Source organism: Enhydra lutris, unplaced genomic scaffold (assembly GCF_002288905.1).
Source record: "Enhydra lutris kenyoni isolate GAN:26980312 unplaced genomic scaffold, ASM228890v2 scaffoldscaffold9, whole genome shotgun sequence".
Lineage (NCBI taxonomy): Eukaryota > Metazoa > Chordata > Mammalia > Carnivora > Mustelidae > Enhydra > Enhydra lutris.
In genome coordinates, this window is record NW_019154093.1 from 30,962,300 (window position 1) to 30,986,993 (window position 24,694).

Sequence of the window (24,694 nt, forward strand, 5' to 3'; positions counted from 1 at the left end):
TTAATTAATTAATTAATTCTGAGCAGAGGAATAAAAGAAATCCAATTACTATACTGGTCACAGGTATCAGATGACCTGTGGTATCCTGACAAACTAAAATTATTTACATTTCTAAAATACTGAATTGACACTGGGAATCTTATTGAAAATACCCTGTGGGGGAAAAAAATCCGTGATCTTTCACCGAATTTAAGGAGGTTCTGAGCTACCAGACTTTATTCCACCAGGGGCCAGCTGGCCAGCCAAGGGCTGATCTGCTTATAATCAGAGTGAGGGACAACATGTGTTTGTACTGTTATTCCATTTCCTTGTCCTTAATAATGGGTTGGTGGCTGCAGTGAAGGAAGAAAGAGATGTTTTCCAAGAGCTGCTAAGTTCCTATTACCTCACAAATCGGCAAACATTTTCCCAAGGACATAAACATATGGTTCTTAAGTTTTTTAGGAGAAGTTCACAGGAGTTTAAGCGATCACGTAACTGTAATAGTGAAATATATATAGTGTAACTAAAATGCCCCAGTAATTATTGTAATTAAGATCAGACTGATTAGGGGGTGCCTAGGTGGCTTAGTTGGTTAAGCGTCTGCCTTTGGCTCAGGTCATGATCCCAGGGTCCTGGGATCGAGCCCTGCTGAGCAGGGAGCCTGCTTCTCCCTTTGCCCCTCACACCATTCATGCTCTCTCTCTCCCTCTCTCTCAAATAAATAAAATCTTTAAAAGAAACCTTTTCTTTTTTTTTTAAGAAAAGATTAAACAGACCAGTTGAAAAATAGTGGATTTTATAATTATATGCTATTACAAAAGAACTTCCATAATATAGGCCACTGTATTACTGTGAATTATTAAAATTATACACACAAACACAGAGTGTGTATTTATTAAAATATTCCATTAATTGTAAAAGCATTTTCTTACTGCTAGTTCAGATCACTTAAAATGAAACTCAAGGAGCAGGGATCCAGGGGAGCAACCAGGATAGTCGAGGTCCTCAGACGGGAAATTTTTTTTTTTTAAGATTTTATTTATTTATTTATTTATTTACTTGACAGACAGAGATCACACGTAGGCAGAGAGGCAGGCGGGTGGTGGGGGGGGAAGCAGGCTTCCTGCTGAGCAGAGAGCCCGATGTGAGGCTCGATCCCAGGACCCTGGGACCATGACCCGAGCCCAAAGCAGAGGCTTTAACCCACTGAGCCACCCAGGCGCCCCCTCAGACGGGAAATTTTAAAATGGCCAATCACCTAATATTCTTAGAATCTCAGAATAATTATATTTAAATAAGCTGGTTATAAGCAGGAATGATGAAGAAGAGGATGGTAGTGGCAAACACTAATACTTACTTGGAGCCAGGCACTGTGATAAGCACTTCATATATATTAACTCATTTAATCCTAACAGCATTCCTATGCAATTCTTATTATGCATTATTCATTATTATGCATTTAATGGATGAGAAAAGCAAAGCACAGATAGGTTGAGTAATATGTGCCTAAAGTGACTGAACTACTAAGGCAGCAGAGCCAGGATATGAATTCGGGCTGTATGCCTTCTAAACAGATGCCCTTAACCAATACATCGCAGGGCAGGGGTAAGGCCAGGAGAATAACCCGTCCCCTATAGCAGTATAATGGTGCGGAAGGGCAGCACTGCGTATTATGTCAAGCTTCCCCCTTCCCCTAACGTGAACTTTCAGTCTCCTAAACCTTGGGACACTAAATACCCAACAGGAATGTCAAAGACAGTAGATGTCCCTATTACCACAGTTTAAGAAAGGAAGCAAGGTTTTGGCTAGCTATCTTTCCCTTCTCCAATAATCATCCCATCTTGGATCAACAAGACTGCTTCAGTTCTTCACACAGAGACAGGAAGGGACAAGGACTGACATTATAACATGGTACAGTAGTTCAGGCAAGGGATCGAGGATGTAGTTCATAAAGCTCCTGGTAAGCTCCAGGTCTCTGACACTTCCTAACAGGGCTCACTGTGCAACCAGTGAGATGAGGGGCCATAATTTTCCTGAGCTCCAGGGCAACATTCAAAACACTCAGAAGAAGATTCTTCCTTTCATCCAAAAGACCAGTTCTAAAGCTAGAGCCACATTAGTTTACTCAAACAGGAACTTAAAATCATCTAGAGGTTTTCTGTTTCTTAATTTTAAGGTTTTAGAAAATGTTTGGTGGTAAAAGTTTTATAAACCAAAAAAAAAAGTCTGTTATAGATTAAGTGATAATTCATAAATAAGCAAATCAAAAACACTAGAGGAAAAGACAGATTATTAAGACAGAAAGGAGTGAAACTGAAGAATCTATCTACAGAGAAAATCTGTTCCTAGATAGTTTTCAAAGTGCTTAGAGAAAACTATCATAAAGGAAAAGCAGGGTCATAGGCAGAGAGAACATATCATGAATAATTCAGAGGTATGTATCTGTGGAAAGAGAATGAACAGGAGTCATCTACCATAGAGAAAGAAGCAGCTGCTTGTTCCAGTAATCCCACGAGTCCTGACTCAGTAAAGTACTTTCCAGAGCAGATACCTTCTTCATCTGGAGATACCACATCATCTGAGACTGCAGATTCTTCTAAAACATTAGATGAAATATTCTGGGGGAGAAAATTGAAATGGCTTTTGAAATGGAATTAGTTTCTTAGCATGAAAGATGTATATGAGGAACTAACTGAAGATGAAATATTAATACCAGCTTGGGTTAAAAAAAGGTGGGGGTAGTCAACACAGAGATCAAAGACAAATCTCCAAAATCTTTCTGTATTCTGAAGATGACAATAAATGGTAAAATTATTAGCAACTTTTCCATTAATAAAAGTTGTGAGATAAAAAATTTAAGAAAAATCATGGGCTAAGGAAAATAGTGATATGATACAGGACTACTCAGGAGACTTAAACAGTCTTTATTTTTAATTTAAATGATCTTGTCAAAACTCCCCATGAGGAAAATTAAGATGCAATATGGCTTGGCTTGCCTAACACACACTGAGTTACTGAACAAACTCAGGTATAATAAAAGCCAATGAGATTGGGATCAGCCATTATTTCTAAAGGAGAAATAATATATACCACCTTAAATATTTTAACCTAAACATTTATAGCAAATATACACTTATTTGACATTTTTCAAAGTAGATCTAAGGCCTTTTCTTTGTGTACAGGTCTCCAAATCAGATTTTCATCCAATCTCTTTTGAATAAATACCCATAAGACAACCTTCTTAAGATTTCCAGCTCTGGTTTCTTTAGAGAAAGCCTTCAAGGAAAACTTGAATTTAAAAGGTTATCCAATTATCCTAGACTTCTAGGAGCTTTCCCCTCAGTCTTTTTGCAGTTGGTCCAAAATTAATTCAATAGCAACTGTTTTGGAGACTCACTTTTATCAAGTCTTGGCAAAACATTTAACTTAGTTTTCAGAGAAACAAATGGCTAGCTTTCTTTCCGCCCTCAGATTTCACAGGAGAACATAACATTTAATTAAGTTTTATAATTTCCCAAATCTGGCATTCACAGGTTTTGAAGGAAAAGCAAAGCATAACTGACTCCTGGCAAGCAAAGAATTCGACTAGTGGGTCAGAGGTACGGAGTCCTACGAGGCAGTAAACTATCGTATTTCAGCCGTGGTTATCTGCCTATTTTATATAGAGAATGGAAAATGCTGGGTTAGCTGATGTTTTAAGTAAAAGCCAATGGAGAGTTTCTCCTGTATTCCGGTTACTCCGTTATTTCACATGTATTTCATAGATGCTATGAAGTCCATAGCAGTATAGGCAAAGAGAATAAACACTGGTATTTAGAGGTTAAAAAAAAAAAGTGGGAAGTGGGGGGAAGTTAACAAGAAATGCTCTTTACTAATATATTCAAGCTAGTAATAGTGAAGTATTAACTTATCTTGTGAAGTATTAGCTTTACTCTTTATGTTTTCCTTACAAGCTGAGTGAATCTTAACACCAGTGAGATAAAGTAAACTCGAAAGGACATACCTTGATACAATGTAAACCCAACCGATTCCTACCTGAAATGTTACACACCCTACAGGAAGGTATTTGCGGTCCTCCAGCATGCTTAGATATTCAGCGACAAGTGCTGCTGAGTGGACCAGGCACTGGGCAGCTTCGGCATGGTTGCTGCGTTCCGAGTGTTTGCCCGCCATGTTCTGCAACCAGGTCAGTCGCAGATCTGGAGAGGTCTGGTAGCCCTTGGCAATTCTAATAAGAAGAGAAATTGTTTTCAATGAGCATTTCCTCCCCAAGCTGGAAGGGAGTTGGGACTGCTCGTTCAGTATTTACCTAGAGAGATTTCTGTTACTGAACACAACCTATTAAGACAAGTGTTTGAATGGTATGAAAATGTCTTTGAATACACTTAAAGAAGTAATTGTGGGCCCATGAAATGGTTGGCAGCAGGGGCACCTGGGTGGCTCAGTGGGTTAAGCCTTTGCCTTCAGCTCAGGTCATGATCTCAGGGTCCTGGGATCGAGCCCTGCATCGGCCTCTCTGCTCAGCAGGGAGCCTGCTTCCCCCTCCTCTCTCTCTCTCTGCCTGCCTCTCTCCTACTTGTGATCTCTCTGTCAAATAAATAAATATTTAAAAAAAAAAAATGGTTGACAGCAGTTTTTTTGTAGGCGGACTAAAAAAAAAAAAAAAAAAAAAGACATGCCACCAGTAAGGGAAAGCTATGGGAATTTATGTGTTCATTATGGGAATATGAAGAAGTTTCACAGTCAAGAAAAAAAGATTTATAGGAGTTTTATTGCGTATTTATTTTAAAGAAATATTTGTTTTGTGTCTTTAAAGAATTCCAAAACTATAAAGAGAGGTTCATATGGCAAAGAAGTCTCAAATTTTACTTGCATCTTTCAAGATAGTATAGGATTTAAAAATGTCTCAAATTGTGCTCTTAGAAATATTACATTATAGGCACAGCAATATTTAAAATCAGAAAACCTGGGGCACCTGGGTGGCTCAGTGGGTTAAAATCAGAAAACCTATTGTTATGGTAAAACAACATGCTGTATTTTCTTCCTAAAGGACTGACTTTTACACTTAAAATATGGGTCTTAGGCCTTCTGCATGAAGTCCAGGGCACAGGATACTAAAGTGTAAATATGTGTCATAATTATTTTTAAAAATCCTGTTTCTGAAAAGCAGCATGGAAGAAGTGCATTCTGACTTTTCAATCTACCATCAGAAATGACTTAAGTAATTCTGGTATGTTTATTCTTTTATCTAATGTTTTCTGTATGTTTTTCCAATTTTTAAAAAGTTTTTATTTAAATTCCTGTTAGCTAACATACAGCGTAGTATCAGTTTCAAGTGTACAATTCAGTGACTCAACACAAGTGCACTCCTTAATCCCCATCACCTATTCCACCCATTCCCCTGCCCCCGCCCCATGTAACCATCAGTTCTCTATAGTTAAGAGTCTGTTTCTTCGTTTGTCTCATCTTCCTCTTTTTCCCCTTTGTTCATTTGTTTTGTTTCTTAAATATCACATATAAGTGAAATCATATGGTCTTGTCTTTCTCTGACTGGCTTATTTCACTTAGCATTATATACTCTAGCTCCCCCCCCCACCATGTTGTTGCAAATGGCAAGATTTCATTCTTTTTCATGGCTGAATGATATTCCATTATATACACACCACATCTTTATCCATTCATCAGTCGATGGATATTGGGCTATGTCCATAATCTGGCTATTGAAGATAATGCTACTATAAACATTAGGGTGCATGCATCCCTTCGAATAAGTATTTTTGTATTCTTTGGGCAAATAGCTAGTAGTGCTATTGCTGGATCACAGGGTAGCTCTATTTTTAACTTTTACCAATTTAAACCTGTTATACAAGGTATAAGTGAATTAAACAAATGATACCTGTACATTAGATCAATCAACATTTCAGGATCCTCCTGGTGTTCCTTCATTTTAACGGTATCAGAAAGGATCATATGGAGATTGAAAACCAAATCTTGAACCTGCAGCAGAGAATTTTATTTTAAAAAATTTCTTTAGTTATCATTCATTCACAATCATTAAATTAGTTTAAAAGATTATCAGATTAAAAAAAAGAAAGATTATCAGATAAACATCTGAAGATTGCAAAACAAATAAAATGATACTGATATAGAGTTCTAAAGGATATGGGTATGCTAGGGTATGGGGAGTGAAGGGTAGTAAATTTCATACTAATTCTTCAGCAGGCTGTTTGTTTTGGCTTTTTGTTTTTGTTTTCAGTTCTCTCACCTGGAAGCAAATAGAACTAGAAGTAGAAATAAAATACAGGGATGTAGAGGATATAAGAAGAGAATACAAAAGGAAATTCTCTCCTGTTTCTCTTTTTCTGATTCTCTCAAAGGCAGTTTGTAAAAACTTCACTTTTTAAGGAAAATTACTGTTTCACTAATAAGTGGGAATAATATTTCATCTTAAACAATATTTGTTTGTACTGCCTAGGTCTACTATTTGTTCTATTTGTTACAAATTCACAGAATTACATACCAAAGATATTAAGCTTTCCAAGAAGGAAGCATGGCTTATTGAAACAAAATGATTCACTCCATCTATGGCATATGATTTATGGACTGAAAGAAAACTATAGGTTCCTCCAGTAAAAACCCAAGTTTGAATTAACAATTTGGAAAGTGCCTATTTAGGATCCTGTTTCGATTAATGATCTAAAGAGTCACATTTCTGACCTGATCAGGAAATGTTGTTTCCCTCAATTCCAGATCTTCTTCAGCGTATGTCAATATAGTCTTTAGAGAACGTCTTAAGAATTCCTCATTGAAATTTTGAGATGTGCCCACCAAGGACGACAGTGACATGGTTACCTGCATTTTAACCCTAGCAAAGTTCTGTAACAGAGAAATTGTCAGGTAAGCATTTAACATAGAAAAACTTAAAGAAAAAAGTCTTCTTTTCGTACTTGCTAAAGGAAAAGGTTAGTAAAAAAAAAATACCATCCCAAGAAAGATAATTTTTTTAAAAAGTAATGAAGTATGCATATTAAAATCAAATTATTTTAAAACCTTAGAAGACCTAACACTCAGAGTTTTGCTAAGAATAATATGCCACAAAACAGTGAAAAAAAAAAAAAAAAGTGTATTAGAATTGAATCAGAAGTTGTGCCTAAGATTTTACATTAATCTGTTTTGAGGTATATATTATAAATAATAAACCATGGTTACACATGAGGTTATAGAGCTTGACCAGTAGTACAAAATTCTTAAGTGGTAGATGTCTCATCTTCAAACTCTAGCCCATTTCAGTAGGTCCATTACCATAATGAAAGTAATTTTAATACACAACATGCATCAAGTAACTTAAAGCAGAATCTTTGGAATGAGGCTTAGGAGTAGTTACACTCCTCCTTTTTCAGAGTGAATTCATTTCTATCCCACCATTTCCCACTATGAAACCACTTCTAAGAGGTTAATCAGGGAAAACCTAGTAAATGCCAAATCCAAGATACCTTCTGATCAACATTCTACCTGACATTCTGTGTATTTAAATGTGTATTTAAATGTAATGATTACTTTTTCCTTGAAAATCTCCTGCCTTATTCAGTGGTACCATTTTATCCTGATTTTCCTAAATATATCTATTTCTTTTGGGTTGCCCTTCTTAAATACCAGTATTCCCAAAGATTCTGTCAAGAAACCTCTACATTTGTCATTCTAAATAGCCTCATCCATTTCTTTGGCTTCGGTAAGTATAAATGTATGTCTAGTTCTTCAGCTCGTATTTCTCTCTAGAGCTCCAGGCCATTGTTTTTTACTAGATGGCTCCATCTGGATCTCAGGGGAACCCCAATTTTAACACTGCTAATACACCTTCTTTTCCTATTGATTACACAAATGGTACTACTATTCTTCTAGTCATTCAGGCACCCCCCCCAAAAATCAAGCAGTCATCCCTCCGTCATTCTCCCCTCCCCTTATCCATACCGTAGATCCAGTCTACACTCCCCACAATCTGTTCCAGTCTAGTCTTCCTCCATCCAATGGCCCCAAGGCCATTGCTATGGTTTATACCCCCACCATGTATTACTTAGATTACTGAAATAACTTAATAGGTCTTATGGCCTTTTTTCTCATAACCCAAGTTTATTTTCCACATAGTATCAGGGAAATTTGTGTAAATTTTTCAAGTCTGAACACATCACTCCTCTCCTTAAAATATTCCAATGGCTGACCGCAGCCTTGAGGATAAACTTCAAGTATCTGGAGTCAGTAAATACATCAAACTATATAAGGGGAATTGAAAGGACAGAACCAAAACAAGTATCTGCCCTAGGATAGCTTAGTCTAGGCCTTTTCAGTTACAATTTTATCTCTTCCTGTTCTATTCTTTCTTCCAGCCAGAACCATCATGAAGTGCTAAAAGACTATCTTTCTCTGTTTGCCTGTTTCCTTCTTTTGTCTCCATGCCTTTTTAATTATGCATGTGCCATTTTCTTCACCTACAAAGTGCTATCCACCTATTCATCATTCTGATCGGGCAATTCTTCATCCTTAGTTCAAGCATCTCCTCTTTCTGAAAACCCATCTTTGGGAGCATATATCATTTTTCTCTGTGCCTACACAGGGCCCTGTGCTATCTCTCATTATATTAACAATAGCAAACACTTATTCAGCATTTGCTCAGTGCAGTTATGGTTTTACGTGTTCTACTTAGTATGAATTTATATACCCTCACCACAGAAAGGGTACTTCTTGCTATTAATAGGATGAACATTATCTGTTCACAGATGAGCACTGTTTATTTCTTCTCCCACTTCTCCTTCCTACTTAAAAAGGGGGAAAAAAAAAAGAGACTGTCCTTTTCCCTGTGTGCCCCCAATGCCTCCTACAGAACCTAGAACACAATTTAATACTTTGTTGGTTTTTTTTTTTTTTTTAAAAAGATTTATTTATTTATTTATTTATTTGGCAGACAGAGATCACAAGTAGGCAGGGAGGCAGGCAGAGAGAGAGGGGGAAGCAGGCTCCCCGCTGAGCAGAGAGCCCGATGCGGGACTCGATCCCAGGACCCTGGGATCATGACCTGAGCCGAAGACGGAGGCCTTAACCCACTGAGCCACCCAGGCGCCCCTAAATACTTTGTTTTAATATTGTCGAATATATCAACTATACAATCTACTGCCAGTTTAAAATTATCTGTTCCTTATTAGAGGTACTACCTGACACTAAGAGGACATACTACCTATTTTTATCCTATTATATAAAGCTTTCCTAAAACAACAGATGTATCAAGAATACTCTATATGTGGTCAAATTTCAGGGACTTTATTTCAAAAACTAAACAAGATCAATAAAGTAATTGGATTCTTCTGTTCTCAATTAAGAAACAAGGACTTGGCTTCCAGTTAAAAAGGGACAGTGTGAAATGGCAATTTCCTACTTCTCCTGGATTTTATACAAAAATGAAAGATGAACAGGAAGAAAGTCCACATACTTTATTTTCAGCAAATGAGGAGTCTGATATAATCCATATATTAGAAAAATGAAGAAGGATTGGCACGACAGGTTAAGAGAGGATGTAGTTTCAAAAGAAGGCAAGGAGAAGAAAGCAATAGTGAGGGATGCTAGGGCACAGATTTCTGAAATAATGGGGAAAAATACTTCTTTTAAATAAGAGACTCACTTTGAAGTCAAAGCTATTTGTCTTGAAAACAAATGAGCTAAAAATCTGGGAAAACTGGATAGAAATGGACTAACCAGAAACTTTAGGAAGTTAGGCAAGATGTATTTACAATAGCAAATTCCCATGAGAAATACATCCCTGAAGGAACGTCCTACAAATACGTGGGCCAAGACAATCCAACTCCTTCTATGTTGACTGATAATAAAGGAAAGATCAGTGAAACTCACCAGACAAGAAACATTTAATAGAAAAATGTTATGAAACAGATGAAAATTCTAATAAAATATTTTGCCATAAATTATAAAATATGAAATTTAGAAAGGAAAACAAGGCAGAAATAAACTCAAGGAAAGAGCACAAATCAGAGGACATAAAATAGGAGCTTACATGTGCACTAACACTACTTAAAAAGAAATAGAAAAAAAAGATAAAATTGGAAAAAGAAAGAAAGGATGTCATGGAGAGCACACTGGGTATATAGGACCGAGAAATTCTGAGGAAAAAAACCCACAATAAATAGAAATTTTAAATGTTAAAAAGGAAAAGAGAATACGATGGGCAAAAAGTAAAGTAAAACAAAACAAAACTAGTAAAGCCAAATAGATTCAACATATGTACAATTGGTACCCAGCAGAAAAACCCCAAACTCTGGAAGAAAATACCCAATTTTATATTCAAGAAAACTTTCTGAAATAAATTGAAAGTAGATATCATGTGTCTGAGAAAATTAACAAAAACTGGTCAATACCATGACACATTCTAGAAAAGGTATTTGATTTTAAATTTCAAGAGAATCCCTTTAGCGACTGGGAGGGGAAAAGTTATTTAAAGGGGAAGAAAATATCAGGCTACCTTTAGGTATCTCTATAACAATATTTAAAGCCAGAAGAAAATGGTATTCAAGTAGCTCTTTTTCTTTTTTCTATTATGTGTTCTTTATCTGGTGTGTTTTACTGATCTTTCTCACCAGTCTTTTTTCTTTTTTTCATTCAAAGACTGAAGCAAAAAAACTTCATTGCTGTCCTTTAGGTGCAGAAAACAACAATCAAGAACTTGGGAAATATTATTCCCAAGAATTGTCTTGCACAAACAACTAGAGGACAATATTTAGCTAAATAAGAGATGATTAAAGCAAAAAAAAATGTAATAAAAGATAACAGTTGTGAATATCAATTTACCAAATAAGAGGAATTTACCAAATAAGAGGTAGAGGAGAAATAAATTATGTGTAGGCTTTAAATCCTCTTGCAGTCCACCAAGTGGACCAAAATAGCAAGGATATAGAAAAATAATGTAATTAATATAGTATTTTAACTCAGTACTCTGAAATAAAGAACACTCTTTTTAAGGGCTTGAGTAACACTACACATCCACAGCACAAAAAAGTAGACATAGTTATCTAACATTGTATAATCATAATGAAATAAAACTAAAAATTAACATCCAAACTTTAAAACAAAAAGGGCTGTCAACTCATTGGATTAAAAATACAAACTGAAACTACAAAGTATCTATAAAACAAAAATACTGAAAACATTACCTATCAGAAACAACGAGATACCAAAAACAATGCTCAAAGGACAATTCTAGGCCTTAAATACTTATATAAGTAAAAAATAAATGAGTTACACATTTGACTGAAAGAAAAAATACTACAAGTGAACAGATTATCAAATAAAACGCTTTAATAAAAACACGGCATTCTTCAGACTGGCCCATAATCATAGAATATCAAGCTAAGACATTTAAACCTTTGATTTTCGTTATTACCAGTAAGTAAAATAAAAATGCTAGTAAGTGAGTTTTCCAAAAGCTCAGGATACATTTACATTCTAAGTTGTGCTACTCTATGTTATCTGTAGTACAGGAAGTAAAACTGGAGACTTGGATTTTTGTAAGACAGCCGCATAGTAAGAAATACCAAGAAAGTCTAGACTTAAACAAAATGCCATGCTCCCCCCAAAACACATTTACAAGATATCTGCAGAACTTATATTCCCTTATAAACCCGGGGATAAATACTCACATTGCCAATCTCAAAGTTCTGTCTCATGAGGAGGTAGAGTGAGGCGCTGGCATGTGAGCGTATCGTACTGATGCTGCTGCTGCAGTGTCGGAGAAGCCGGAGGCATAAGTCCGCACACTGCTCGGTCTCTTCTTCGAACAAGAGTTCAGGGAACTGTAAAAAACAACACCACACAACAGTAACAACAGAACACCACCAACACGTGTTAATATTGCCTGAACTAGAGAGTTGTTAGTATAGCCCAGTTTTTAAGAATGGTAAAGTGCTATTTGCTGATGCTTAATAATGCTTAATAATGTGGACCACAGAGCCAGGCGGATTGGGTCTGAATACTGATTATGTCACTCATTAACTAGTAGTGTGATGCTGGACAAGTTTCCTCAGCCATAAAATGGGCCTAATGTTGTTATCTACAGGGGATTGTAGGGCTATCTGAGATTAGATACTATGCACAAAACAATGTGGTAACCAACATGAAATAATTCTGCAATGTTTTTATTATAAAATGGTATATAAGTAATTCTCACTGGTTAAACCTTCACCGACAGCTCTGCATTCCATATTATTAGATGACTATGATAAAATAGGTACCTTCAAGATTTCAGAATATACCTACTTCCCGGTGGAAATGAACACTGGAAATAAATATTTGCAGCAGCTGAACAAACAAAAGTACCTTCTTTTCCATTCATCATGGGGTAAGTTAATGCCAATGGAATGAACTACTTACACCTTAAATTCTTTAACAAATCAAATTAATAAGGAACAGATAGAATGAGATAAACAGAAAACAAGGAAAGCTCCATATTTAAAATTAATTATGAATTTTGGGCCCTTCTCCACAACAAAACTATTGTTTTTTAAGCCCAAAAGTGGTTAAGGGTGATCCAAATAAGAAAGAAATTACAAAAGGCAAATAGTAGAAAGAGGCAAAGAAGAATCATATATCTTAAGCTATTATTAACATTTTAACTATATTAACCAACGAGTGTGTTAGATGATCTTACATAACATAAAGAGAGAAAGCAAAGTCTGATGAAACTGCATGTTCAAAAATGACCTACCTTTGACACCAGGGCTCTTTGTGTAGCAAAGCAGTGTTGTAGATAAACTGCGCTTTGGTTACAGGCCATGCTATGTAGTAGGACTTTCAAGACCCCACCAAGGATGCTCTCTTTGGATTCTGTTACAGAAACTGTCTACAATTTAAAAACAGATGAATAAAATAGAGATGTACCTGCAATTTGGCTAGGGAGACAGAACAGAAGGAAACAATTTTTAAAAAATAGGAAAAGACCTAGGAGGACTTTAGGGAAAAGCAGCTGATTTGACTAAGGGAAGAACAGGGGGAAAAAGAATGAATAGGATTTAAGCGAGAAAAAAAGAAAAATTTTTACGAACTACTGATAGTTCAATGTAATTGTATGGCTCAATAAATACTTTTGGCACAACCCCAATTTACCAAATCTATACTTTAAATTCCTCGTGTGTCTTACCTGGACGACAATCTCTAATGTATCCAAAATGATTAGGTTTGCTTCAGTAGCCAGATTTCCATCAATCAGTGCTTCATGCTCAATCTCTGCTCTTGATCTAATACAAAATATCATAAGAAAATACATTTACACAGAACCACCATTCAAAAAAGACTTAAGGTACACAGGGAAAAAAACAAACAAACTTGGAACTATTTTTCAATATTTGCCTGAAAGAAAAATTGTAAGAGAAAACAAAGACAGTATTTTACACAAGAAGTGTTTTCTTTTTGTCAACCATGTCAATACAGACTTTCTCACCCCATTCAGTCCCACAATACCACTGAAAGCATAAATGTTTAGCTTTCAGAGATGTTTGCTACAGGACACTGTTTTATTCTGAAAAGCACTGACACTAGGTGGTGCTACGGGGGCTCAAATGTAGGGTTGCTTCAAGTAAAGCAACCCTCAAATGTTTAGTACTCATCTTACCATTTCAAGGATTTTCAATTTATTTATTTAAGATAAAAGTACTTATTTTTTTCTAAAGCAACTAAATTTTCAATATTTTTGTATCAAAAATACAAAAAATTGGGGCGCCTGGGTGGCTCAGTGGTTAAGCCTCTGCCTTCAACTCAGGTCATGATCTCAGGGTTCTGGGATCGAGTACCGCTTTGGGCTCTCTGCTCAGCAGTGAGCCTGCTTCCCCCTCTCTCTGCCTGTCTCTCTGCCTACTTGTGATCTCTCTCTGTCAATAAATAAATAAAATCTTTAAAAAAAAAATACAAAAAATTTTCCTACAAAAATTCTGATACAGAAAACAACTGAACTCTTCCCTAAAACTCTGGACTGAATCACCCATTAGAAATACAACAAGTTGATGCAACAAAGTAGTTTACTTAAAGGGTAAAACTGACACTTGTTTATTGGTAATATATATATAGAAACTATATTATACCAACGTAGAAAAACACATAAATCAAGGTGGAATTACAAGAACATATTAAATGCTAACTTTTCCAAGTTTCTGGATGTCCAAGCCTCTGAGTCTTTATTACTAGCACTTAGAAGAGTACATGAATTTACATTTTATAAATGAAAAAATTTTTTAAAGATTTATTTATTTGAGATAAAATAAGTGAGAGAGACAGCACGAGTGGGGGGAGGAGTAAAGGAAGGAGCAGAGGGAGAAGCAGACCCCCTGCTGAGCAGAGAGCCCTGATGCAATGTGGGCTCCAATCCCAGGACCCTGAGATCACGACTGGAGCTGAAAGCTGATGCTTAACCAACTGAGCCACCCAGGTGCCTCTTATAAATAAAATAAGGAGAAAATACAACATAAAATTAAATTGGGAAATACATATATAATGATCAAATTTAAAATTCCCGTAAGATTTTGTTTAGAAACATGACAATAACATCATTGCTTAAACAAAAAGAATCAGGAAAACACCACCATCACCACCACCACCACCACCACCAAAAGCTTCCTTAAAACAGAGAAATTCAGAGAAAACACATTATACAAATACAAAAGGAAACAATATAGTATAATACCTCTCTGCTCTGTGAATTCTAAAAAACAAAACACATCTGGAAAAATAATCAAAGAAATGGACTTGGACAAAGAGAGAAAAGCGGACACACTTAAAGCTTTAGAATTGTTAAATGTTTATACTGAATTCAAAACCTGCTATGGTCTGCATATTTGTGTCCCTGCAAAATTCATGTGTTGAAAATCTAATGCCCAAGACAATGCTACTAGCAGGCGGGGCATTTGGAAGGTGATTAGGTCCTCAGGGTAGAACCTTCTTGAATGGGATCAGTGCCTTTACGCAAAAGGCTCAGGGAGTATGCTTGCCCTTCCATCATCCAAGAACACAGTAAGAAATCGGTAATCCAGGGGCACCTGGCTGGCTCAGCTGGTTGAGCATCTGACTCTTGATTTTGGCTTAGGTCATGATCTCAGGGTCCTGGAATAAAACCTTGTGTTGGTCTCTATGCTCAAGTCTACTTCAGGATTCTTCTCCCTCTCCCTCACTCTCTCACACTAAATAAATGAATAAATAAATAAATCTCTTTAAAAGGTTAAGTCTGTAACCCAGATGAGGGCTTTCTCTAGACATCAAATCTGATAATGTCATTATCTTGAACTTCCCAGCCACCAGAAAGGTCAGAAACAAATTTCTGTTGTTTATAAGCAATGCAGTGTGTTTTATTGTGTTATAGCAGCCTGAAGAGACTAAGACAGTTTCTTGTAATCCACACCCTCATCTATATAGAACCGAGTCTGTGACTTGCTCTTTGCTGGCTATACAAGGCAGTCTTTCCTATGGTTTATGATGTCACTGTGTGTAAGCTAATATTTCTGCAAGTTTATCTGTGAAAATCCTCCACAGCCTGGTCACAAGATGGTTATCACATAGGATGACCAAGTATCCTGATTTGCTTTAGGACAGAACTGAGGGACTCCCTGGAATACCAACGTGGGTGTACTGCGCAAACTTGAATGAGCTGGTCACCATATTCTCAGAGTTTATTGGGTGAGTCAAGGTACTTGAGGGCTAACCTATAATTACAAATACTCAAGAGAAAAATTTTAGCCCCTTGACTCAATGCCACGTTTCATGCCAAGCAATTTTACCTGAGGTTACCTAGCCAGTGAGAAGGGTTTATTTCTAGCTTCCCGTACACTGAAGGTATAGCCCTTTGGGATCCCGGAGCCAGAGAAGTACATTTTTAATTGTTTTTGGCAGTAGGGTCAGTTAGCGAACAGATTTGTCTCATGCTAGAAACAGAAGACCTGGAGTATTTTGTCTTTCTTCAATTAAATTTTAAGCTCCAAGAGGGCAAAGATTAGCTTCCTAATTGTTGATTACATGGAAATATTTAGTTAGTGTGACTCCCAAAACATATTCAGAAATTGTTGCAGACTATATTTCAAAAGAAGATATTTAGAGACAACTGTCGGAAACAAACATTCTGCTTTACTATACCACATGAATTTTATTCCCTCAAATCTTTTTTAATCTAAAATTTAAAAACTAAATATAAGTATTTTGTTGTCTAAGATTTGAACACCTAATATATTAAAAAAAAAAAAAGCCTACTAAAATTAGTGATTTTCCTCCTGCATTTGAAATCCAAAAAGCCCATCAGTAACATAAAATAGAAGGTTCTATTACTTGTCAAGCTTCTCAGTGTTTTGACGCCAGTGAGTCATATCCTTTCTCCACCTCAGATTTTCTTGACTTCCAAAGGCACTTCCAGATGGGCTTCTCTCTGTCAAATAAATTTCAAAACCATTTTAAAAATGTTATTTCATTTGGACAACCTATATGCATATTTGCAAGTATACAAGAAATACTGCACAATGCCAACTTTATACATAGCCATTTTATCTTCATCACAAGTAGAACACTAGTACTTTTTAATCAAAACTTCTTCACAGCAGTTATAGAAGAAATACACTTGTTACATGTAATATTAAAAAACCAACTCCCTTTTATTATAAGCAAACCTTAACCCTGATTTTTTTCAAAACCTAAACCATGGCTCATAAGGCCCGATGTGGTAGGACCTTACTCTCCCTCCCGCCTACACCACCACAGTTATTGTGTGTGTGTTCCCTGTGTACGTACAGTCTCCCTCTACATGTTCCTGGATGACGACCTCTGCAGTGGCCGTTGTTCCTCTCATGTGATTATTCTTCCCACAAATTTTCACAGGCCAGTTATTCATCACCTCCACAGAAACGTATTCCCTAACTCCCCCACACTTTTTTTCTTTTTAAAATGATTTTATTTATTGAGAGAGAGAGCACAAGCAGGGAGATTGGGGGAGAAGGAGAGGGAGAAGCGGGATCCCAGCTGAGCAGGGAGCCCGATGTGGGGCTCGATCCCAGGACCCTGAGATCATGACCTGAGCCAAAGGCAGAGATATAACCCACTGAGCTGCCTGGGTGGCTCCAACACTTCCTTTCCTCTTAATTGGCTTTATTTCTCTCCACAGCCCTTATGATCACAAGAATATAAGCTATTGAAGAATGGAGAATATGCCTATTTTGTTCACCCCTTAATGTTCAGGGTTGACAATGTGTCTGGCAATACTGAGAGTTCAACAAGTTTTTGTTTAATATATAAACAAAATAAGAAGGATTCCTAAAGTAATTACTCCCTTTGGTCCACAGAAGGCAGGACAGGAGAAAGTTGGGGGCTTTCTCCCAAGGTTTCTGGGATGGAAAGCAGCCTGAATGCTGGGGGCTCCTATAAGGGGTAGCAGCAATAGAACTGGTTCATACAAATCCAGCAGAAATGAAGAAGCCATTTAGAATTGTGAGAGATACACACTTAAATGATAGAATCAGCCATGATTTCAGTTTAAGTAGAAAACTAGTGCTCCTTTTTGAAAAACCCAAGACTTAAAATTGGTTGGAAGGATGGGGAAAAAAAAAAAAGTAAAAATTCAGAGTTCACCCAGTTCACCCAGGCACCCCAAGAACTTCAATTTAAAAAAAAAAAAAAAGGGGCGCCTGGGTGGCTCAGTGGGTTAAAGCCTCTGCCTTCCGCTCAGGTCATGATCGCAGGGTCCTGGGATCGAGCCCCACATCGGGCTCTCTGCTCAGCGGGGAGCCTGCTTCCTCCTCTCTCTGCTTGCCTCTCTGCCTACTTGTGATCTCTGTCTGTCAAATAAATAAATAAAATCTTAAAAAAAAAATAAGACCGACATATAGCATTATATTAGATTCAGAGGCATAATGATTCGATATATCTATACTTTATTAAATGATCACTACTATAAATCTAGTTAACATCCATCACCAATGGATACATCATCATGCATTGTAATTTTTTTATGATGACAACTTAAGACATACTCTCTTAGTAACTTTCAAACACACCATGCAGGATTATTAACTGTAGGCACCACACTGTACATTACATCCCCGGTACTTACATGTTTTATATCCTCCACCTATTCTGCCCATACCTCTCCCCACACCTAGGGCAACCACCTATCTGTCCTCTGTCTCTATGAGTTTATTCACTTATTTATTTTAGATTCTACATAGAGAACTTCAGTTCTTATATTCATACAAGGATAGCTGTCCTAAGGCCACAGGCTTTAAAAAAGTAACATACTGTTAACAGTGCCACTCTCTCTGACATTAAACCTTAGAAAGAACTGTAGTACAATATAGAGAACTACACTGGAAGTCAAAAGAGCCTGGTTTTGTCCCTTAGTTTATGACCTTAGGCAAGTTATTTACCTCTGGTGAGTTTCATTTTCTTTAACTTAAAGGCAAGGATAATCATTCATTAGATTTTGGTGAAAATTAATGACCTAAATAAGAGTTAATTATAATGCTTTCATAGAGGGTTATTGTATGTAATAAAGGAGTTAAAAGAAAATGTTAAGTACACTGTAGACTGTATATAAACAAAAAGTGAAAAAAAATGGTGCTTTTAATTCTAAAGGCAAAGGTTTTGTATTCTTATGAAATTCCAAACATACAGGACAGCATATAAAAGATATTTAAGTTTACACAGATAAATGATATTTATGAGTTTATGTGTTTATCTGTGTTTATGGCCTATCAGAAACATTAAAAATATTCATGTAAATGTGCAATATATATTGAACGATTAGCTTGTGTCATATACACAGACGACTAAGCCATGTCCCTGACCTTAAGGAGCTCCCAGCAACACTATTATTTGTCAGTCTAGAATTTATGAATGTTTACACACACAGTCACTACAGTGATGATAAGATCAGTTAATTAAACTACCTTTTAAGTTCTCAAAACAATCACAAGTGGATGAGGAAAAGGAAAGTGAGAATAAGTGGTTTGGCCAAGGTTTTATATGGCTAATGGATACCAGTACCTGGGATTAGAAACAGACCTCAAATGCTACTAACCTGTTTCTCTCCCTGATAAATTTGAGTCTGATGAACAATATATTTCCCTTAAATACAGGGTATATTAACTTATTATGCCAAATAGGAAGTTTTTTTTTTTTTTTTTAAGATTTTATTTATTTGTCAGAGTGAGCACAGGCAGACAGAGTGGCAGGCAGAGGCAGATGGAGAAGCAGGCTCCCGCTGAGCAAGGAGCCCGATGTGGGACTCGATCCCAGGACACTGGGATCATGACCTGAGCCGAAGGCAGCTGCTTAACCAACTGAGCCACCCAGGCGTCCCAAATAGGAAGTTTTTAAGAGTAAAAAGTGATGCTATGTAGAAAGTATGGCACTAGGACTGAAACGTTAAGGTCCACTATGGACTCTGGGTGACAATGATGTCTCAGTACTGGTTCAGTACCAAGTTTAACAAGTCACCACTCAACGGGGGATGTCGATAGTGGGGATGGCAATGCATGTGTGTTAGGGAGTATATGGGAAATCTCTATATTGTTAGCTCAGTTTTGCTGTGAACCTAAAACTGCTTTTAAGAAGTCTGAAAAAGGGGAGAGGGTGCTATTAATATACACAAGGGTAACAGGAATAAACTGGGACTCTCCAGAATAAATCGGGAAATATGTTCACCCTATTTAGAACTCTAACTTGAATTCTTACAGAGAAGTGGTTCCTCAAATTAATGCACCATTTCATTTAGAACACTTTTTAAGGGGTGCCTGGGTGGCTCTGTTGGTTAAGCATCCAACTCCTCATTTCGGAGCTGGTCACGATCTCACGGTTGTGAGATCAAGCCCCATGTCAGGCTCCAGGTGTGGAGCCTGCTTAAGATTCTCTCTGTCCTCCCTCTGCTCCTCACCCCCCTTCCTCTCTAAAACAAACAAAACAGTAAAAAACACTTTAAAAAGTGTAGAATCTTTGAAGACTTGCAACAATGATTACTATAATATATAGTTTAAGGAAACTGAAAAAATTCTCACCAGAAGGAGTAGCTACTGTGTACGTACCAAGCTGTCCTCGACTTCGGCGCACCATTTCTTGCCTAGCACCTATGCTCCCAAGAATAGCTTCTTCAAGCTTTGCTCTCATGTCTTTTGATTTCTTAAAGGTCAAACTATTCATTCTTTCAAACACTTTCTTTCCCTAAAATTTAAACATTAGAAAAGAAGAGACATTGAGGAAATTTTCTTCTTCCTTTTCCATGTGATGGTTGCTTTCTCATTCTTCCCTGCAATGGCACAGTGATCACTTACTTTGTACTCAAAGCAAGATACGCAGAGATAAAGCAAATCTAGTAGCCGGTTTAGCTGCAGGACTGAGAGATCTGTAAACCACTTTTGTAGAACTGTCTCATCTGCATTCTTGAGAACCCAAAGTAGACAGATCAAAAGGCTCCGACTGGATTCTGCTGAAAAGGTAGTATGTTGCCTGCCGCTCTGAAAATAAAGAACAGTAGAATGAGACAGATTGATCAATGGCTCTTTCTTTTGGAGGGTTGTCAGGTGTTTTCTGCTAAATGCAATAAAACAAAAATTGCAGAAAAAAGCAAATATTTAAAAAGAACCATTTGAGGGACACCATTTGGGAGCTCAGTCGGTTAAGCGTTTGCTTTCAGTTTGGGTCATGATGTCAAGAGTCCTGGGATCAAGAACCACCTCGGGCTCCCTGCTTCTCCTTCTCCCTCTGTCCTCCCCAACTTGTGAAAGGTGCATTCTCTCTCTTTTGCTCTCTCTCAGCCAAATAAAATCTTTAAAAAAATAATAAACCCACCATCTGATTTAGACAATACTTGAATAAGTCACATAGAACCTTAAACTTCAGGTCCTGAGGTTTAATAAACTTTTCCTGGCATTGAAAGATTGTTTTAATTTATGGTAGGGCTTCCAGTAGACAATAAATAAACGTTAATAGAAAACATCAAGGGAAAAAACTAAAAGATCCTACTATTAAAACTGATGTATCTATTCTCATCATGTCTGATATAATATGGTAAAAGGAAAAAAGCATTCAGTAAAAGTGATGTAAGAATAGAAAGTAGTAACAAAATGTTTACCAGGTTTAGAGAACCACAGTTTCCTCTCAAGGGCCACTGTTAGAGCAGATAAGGTGAAGGTGTTATTTTTAGTCTTCGGTCTGTATTACTATATAGTCCGTGAACTACAAGGGAAAAACTAACAAAAACTTGTCTATAAAACCATTTGTTCCGCATTTATTCTGCTCCGGTCATCATGCTGAGCTCTTTTTTCTTACATTATTTCATGTAGTCCTCCAACAATATTACCAAGCAGCTTGTATCATCTCAGTTTTACAAACAAGAATACAGGATGATAATAATGATGACAAAACACAACAAAATTTGCAATGTACTAGACTCTATGCTAATCATTTCTTCTTATTTAATGCTCACAATGATTTTAGGAGTTGGTACTAACTATTGCTAGTTCTAGGTTACAGGTAGGGAAATGAAAAGCTAGAGAGTAAACCAGGATTTTAGTCCAGGTTAACCAGACGCTTAATCTTCTATTCTTCACCATTATACTACATTCTAATATTTGGTGAAGTAAATATACTAAATAATAAGAAGAAAGCAGTGGAAGGGATGTTGAGAGGAAAACACAGAGGAAAGCTGAACATACTTAACTGCTGGGGTCATGATCTCAACCACTAACCTAATCGCTCTGCTGTCCTGGATGATGAAAATGAGGTTAGTCGACACTCGTAAGATGCTTATTACTCTGTGCCCTTCACTGTACTGAACACTTTACGCATATGAACTTATTTATCCCTTGCACCCACCCAAAGAGATAAATATTATTACGTAACCCATCTTATAGACCAGAAAATCAAGACATCGAGAAGTATTTCGTACATGTATTTTGCAGTAAATACCAGGACTGAGATTCAAATGCAGAAAGAGTGCTCCAGAGAGAGTCTGAGCACTTTTCTATGTTCACTGCCTCTCACGGGTGCATGCACTTGTAAATGAGTCACCTACATAAATTCATTGAACCAAATTACACAATAACCAAATTAAGAACCCCATGGACTGCTTTAATGTAATACTAGATACAGTTAGAAGAAACGAATAAACTGGAAGATAGATCAAAAGAAACAACTTAGCATGACGCACAGGTCAACAAAAAGATGGACTACACAGAACAAGAGCAGACACAGAGGACAGGATAAAGAGGACTAACAGATGTTGAATTGGAATACAAAAAGAGAGACAGAATGGAGAAGAGGACATACTTGGGCACATAATAGTTGAGAATTTCATAGAACTGAAGAAAGATGCTGAACCACTGATTTAAGAAGTCCAAAAAATACCAAGCAGAATAAATAAATAAATTTAAAACTAGATGGAAGGGCGCCTGGGTGGCTCAGTGGGTTAAGCCTCTGCTTTCGGCTCAGGTCATGATCTCAGAGTCCTGGGATCAAAGCCCACATCAGGCTCTCTGCTCGGCAGGGAGCCTGCTTCCCCTTCTCTCTCTCTACTTGTGACCTCTCTCTCTGTCAAAAAAAAAAAAAAAAAAAAAAAAGTCTTTAAAACTAGATGGAAGAGTGAAACCACAGAAGATCAATTCTAAGGAAAATATCATAAAGAAGAGGGGGAAAATATCAGCAATGGAAATGAGAAGACAGCAGAAACAATGACCTTAGCATGCTAGAACAAAACAGGAAACTCAGATGCTATTTTGAAAAAACAAAAACAAAAACCTTAAGAATGAACGTCACACATTTTTCAAGGAAACAGAGTTCATCAGCATAGAACAGGAAATTCTAAAGGGTATTTCACAAAGAAGAAAAATATTTCTTATGAACAGTCACAAATTTGGGAGAAGAGGAAATACAGTGGTGAACATATGAACAAATCCAAATGATAATTAAATTTATACAGCCACAAAAGTAACAAGAATTTTTTTGAGGTTTAATGATATATACAATTAAAAGTGCCTGAAAATAACATTTAAGTAGGGATAAATCCCTACTTAAAAAAGGTAAATAAAAAAAAATTTTTTTAAAGGTAAATAAATATGCAACCTTTTCTGATAGCCTTCTATTAACCAATGTGAAAGTAAATGGAATGATTGGAGTGGAATTTAATATAAGGAAGCGCACTATAGTTTGTAACACAATCACAAAAAGAATACAAACAGAATGTATAACTTCCGAACTAGCAGAAAAGAAAGTGTAGAATGAGGAAAAAATGGAAGTAGAAAAAAAACAAAAGAAAATAAGGAGACAAAAGAGACAGAAGGGATGGGATAATATGAAGTGACATTAAAATGTTAAGTACAGGGGCATCTGGGTGGCTCAGTGGGTTAAAGCCTCTGCCTTTGGCTCAGGTCATGATCCCAGGGTCCTGGGATCGAGCCCTGCATCGGGCTCCCTGCTCAGCGGGGAGCCTGCTTCCCCCTCTCTATCTGCCTGTCTCTCTGCCTACTTGTGATCTGTCAAATAAATAAATAAAATCTTTAAAAAAATGTTAAGTATATTAAATTTATATTAAATTTAGTTACACTAAATTAAATGATTTTAAAAACTCTAGTGAGATAAAAATAAACAGATTTTAAAAATTTAAGAGAAAATCTAACTACATGCTATTTATAAAAGATATCTAAAACATAAATTTCAAACATTTAAAACACAAGAAAAAAATGCTGAAAGGATGGAAAAACTCGTATCTCAGAAGAAACCTAGCATAACTAAATAATACACAAAGTAGACTTGAAAGTTAAAAAAAAAGTATTACAGTTCACTTTGATAAAAGATGAAATCCATCAAAAAAACATAATTTAAAATTAGATATTTCATAATAAGGTGTCATATGAAACTAAACCTGACAAAATGACAAGTTATTAAAAAACCATGACTGTAGTGTGGTATTAGAATAAGCAGACAGAATTCAGTAAAGAGAAACAAAGGTTTAAACAGTAAGATTAGGGCGCCTGGGTGGCTCAGTGGGTTGAGCCGCTGCCTTCGGCTCAGGTCATGATCTCGGGGTCCTGGGATCGAGTCCCATATCGGGCTCTCTGCTCGGCGGGGAGCCTGCTTCCCTCTCTCTCTCTGCCTGCCTCTCTGTCTACTTGTGATCTCTGTCTGTCAAATAAATAAATAAAATCTTTAAAAAAAAAATAAACAGTAAGATTAACAAATTGGAAATATTAGGTGTAATGGACAAATACATAACAATGAAGACTATGCATTTTGAAATACATGAGCTATTTGCAAAAACTCACTATATATAAGACCATAAAAACCAGTTGCCCTAAATATAACAAAATAAAATTACACAAAGTTCTGATTATGGAATCAGGCCAAAATCAGAAACACAGGATCATGAGAAATTTTCCTATGACCACACACACACACACACACACACACACACACACACACACATTTTGTGGGGGGAACAGAGGGAGAGGGAGAGAGCAATTAAAAAAAAAAAATTGAAAAATAATTTTATTTATTTGACAGAGAGGGGGAGAGAGTGCGAGCGCACACACAAGCAGAGTAGCAGGGAGAGGGAGAAGCAGGCTACTTGCTGGGGCTCAATCCCAGGATCCTGGGATCATGACCTCAGCCAAAGGCACTTGCCCAACCAAATGAGCCAAGAGGGCAAATT

General features: G+C 36.7%; 1 protein-coding gene across 3 annotated transcripts in view; it reads right to left on the reverse strand.

The window, feature by feature from the left end:
• The window catches only part of LOC111143676 (dedicator of cytokinesis 7), a 224,750-nt gene that overhangs the window by 33,591 nt on the left and 166,465 nt on the right, over nt 1–24,694 (reverse strand). For 2 of the 3 annotated variants that reach the window (XM_022497507.1, XM_022497505.1), the window contains 10 exons: nt 20,322–20,504; nt 20,076–20,211; nt 16,336–16,432; nt 13,172–13,268; nt 12,740–12,874; nt 11,676–11,828; nt 6,700–6,858; nt 5,879–5,979; nt 4,018–4,210; nt 2,457–2,600 (listed from right to left, as the gene is read on the reverse strand). In XM_022497507.1, coding sequence (XP_022353215.1) covers nt 2,457–2,600; nt 4,018–4,210; nt 5,879–5,979; nt 6,700–6,858; nt 11,676–11,828; nt 12,740–12,874; nt 13,172–13,268; nt 16,336–16,432; nt 20,076–20,211; nt 20,322–20,504 — 1,398 coding nt within the window. Of the gene's footprint in view, nt 1–2,456; nt 2,601–4,017; nt 4,211–5,878; nt 5,980–6,699; nt 6,859–11,675; nt 11,829–12,739; nt 12,875–13,171; nt 13,269–16,335; nt 16,433–20,048; nt 20,212–20,321; nt 20,505–24,694 lie in introns of all 3 variants that reach the window. The other variant, XM_022497506.1, reaches the window with a different exon arrangement.